Source organism: Limulus polyphemus, unplaced genomic scaffold (assembly GCF_000517525.1).
Source record: "Limulus polyphemus unplaced genomic scaffold, Limulus_polyphemus-2.1.2 Scaffold70, whole genome shotgun sequence".
In the NCBI taxonomy this organism is placed as follows: domain Eukaryota; kingdom Metazoa; phylum Arthropoda; class Merostomata; order Xiphosura; family Limulidae; genus Limulus; species Limulus polyphemus.
The window spans coordinates 890,827-893,329 of record NW_013665680.1 but is presented as its reverse complement, the minus strand read 5'-3'; the positions used below and the strand labels follow the sequence as shown (position 1 = coordinate 893,329).

At 35.4% G+C, this 2,503-nt stretch overlaps 1 protein-coding gene across 1 annotated transcript in view; it reads left to right on the top strand.

Annotated features, from left to right (window-relative positions):
* Positions 1-1,960, top strand: part of LOC106465846 (tubulin alpha-1A chain-like) — a 10,067-nt gene extending 8,107 nt beyond the window's left edge. Inside the window, exons 5-6 of the mRNA XM_013926091.2 lie at positions 733-997; positions 1,466-1,960. Coding sequence (XP_013781545.1) covers positions 733-997; positions 1,466-1,765 — 565 coding nt within the window. The 3' untranslated portion in view covers positions 1,766-1,960. The remainder of the gene's footprint in view (positions 1-732; positions 998-1,465) is intronic.
* The last annotated feature ends 543 nt before the right edge of the window (positions 1,961-2,503 follow it).

Genomic DNA, 2,503 nt, shown 5'->3' with positions numbered 1-2,503 from the left:
GTAGCGTGTAATCGAATTTCTACTCAATTTTTGCGGTTTTAGGTTAATAACTCTGTAGCGTGTAATCGAATTTCTACTCAATTTTTGCGGTTTTAGGTTAATAACTCTGTAGCGTGTAATCGAATTTCTACTCAATTTTTGCGGTTTTAGGTTAATAACTCTGTAGCGTGTAATCGAATTTCTACTCAATTTTTGCGGTTTTAGGTTAATAACTCTGTAGCGTGTAATCGAATTTCTACTCAATTTCATGGGCACTTTAAGCTTGAGACTCCTCATCACACTACAAAAAGTTATCTGTATCGTTAATCATTCTGGATCTCAGACGGATTTTCTGAATTTTCGTACGAGAAATTTGACGTTATCCAATATAAACCTATACAATCTCGAATAGGAGCGGCAGGGCGAGGGTATGCAATCTCTCTGATTGCTCTTGTTATTAATAGCTTCGTTGCAAGACTCATCATTTTGAGCTCATGTTTAATGCTACTCTCGAGAGGTTTTTAAATTTGATGATAAGAAGGCAATAGCTTATCGTCGTTAAAAGTATTTTTGTCATGCCTTTGATTACAATCGTTTATTTATAAGTCTTGTATTTTCCGTACAAAACATAAATGTATTAACAGAGAAAAATCATAATGCAACATAATAAAATGACGGATGAAATTATAAGTTAAAATTTGCTGACTAGATAGACTCCACCTTTTGTTCAATCTTCTCTGAAAATTTTCACAGAATTCATTTTCCGTTGGCAACGTATGCACCAGTCATATCCGCAGAGAAAGCTTACCACGAACAGCTCACCGTGTCCGAGATTACCAACGCCTGCTTTGAACCATCCAATCAGATGGTGAAATGCGATCCACGTCACGGAAAGTACATGGCTGTCTGTTTACTGTACCGTGGTGATGTCGTTCCCAAAGACGTAAATGCTGCTATAGCAACCATTAAAACGAAGAGAACCATTCAGTTTGTAGATTGGTGCCCAACAGGGTTCAAGGTATGTTTAACACTAGTGTGTTGTATTATCCACGTTAAATACGACAGAAAGTTGTTTAGATGTAATTTACAATTTTTTTTCTACTATTTACTAGCTGAAAGCCTAAGAAAAAACCGAAATGAGAGAAACAAGTTTGTCTTGAAGTTTCATTGGCTCCAATAAAAAAGTATATATTGCTATTCCAGACTAAATGTTTTTGTTTTAACATTTCGCTTTCCACAAAACAGCGGGCATGCAAAATAAGCTGGAAAAACGAGTTGTTAAAACGTAAAAAAAGTATAAAATCAAATCTTTATATAAAGTGTTTTTGTAAATATCATAAAATCCTACGTGCACAGATTAATAATAAGAAAATATAATCAAGAATAACATCCCAACATGAAACCTTGTCATAAAAAAATTCATTTTCTCCTCAGTGTTTATTTATTTATTTCAGTGTCTATTATTATTATTATTATTTTGTAACAGGTGGGGATCAATTACCAGCCACCAACAGTTGTTCCAGGTGGGGATCTGGCCAAAGTCCAGCGTGCTGTATGTATGTTGTCTAACACAACAGCTATTGCTGAAGCCTGGGCTAGACTTGACCACAAATTTGACCTCATGTATGCCAAGAGGGCCTTTGTCCACTGGTATGTTGGAGAAGGTATGGAAGAAGGAGAATTTTCCGAAGCACGTGAAGATTTAGCAGCTCTTGAAAAGGACTATGAAGAGGTGGGAGTGGACTCGGCTGAAGGCGAGGGGGATGTCGACGGAGAAGAGTACTAATTTTGTCTATTTTCCATTATCATTTGCGTGAACCATTTTACTTCGTTAACTAATTGGTTTTTTTACACTGGCCTCTGTTGTCATAGTAAATTTTGATCAATATGTAATACAAAACACTAACTGGTGGTTTCAAAAATAGTCGTGTACGCCTTTCAAAATTATAAAGTTTTAATTAAAACGTGTGGTTAAAACTGTTTTGATGTTTTTTGTTTGTACAAAAACATATTTTTAATTCACATACCATATTAGATTTTTTTTGGAAAAAGATGGATGAGAATCAACTATAACATTTTATTGAAATACTTTGTTTTGTTTCTTTGAAGTTAAGCACAAAGCTACACAATGGGCTATCTGTACTCCGTCCACCACGGGTATCGAAACCCGGTTTCTAGCGTTGAACATCCGGAAACATACCGTTATACCAGTGGGGGTTAGTAAAAGAAACTAGGAGGATATATTATTTAATGAAGTGCACTCGTAGCAAAGAACTACAGCTCCCGAAAAAATGGCGTCTTCATTATTTCAATGTTCATTTTTTGTTGTAAATAACTCAAAGGCATGATAGGCGCAGAGCAACATATTTTTTATCCAAAAAGGAGTTAAGATATATTGCTGTCTACCTAACAGAAATATCAGCAGCATTACTTAACCCTTTCAACACGGGCTCGGTCCGTTAGATCGATCTCGTAAACATTGTGTGCTTGTTATAGTTTTCATGCAATAACTTTTAAATTAGTA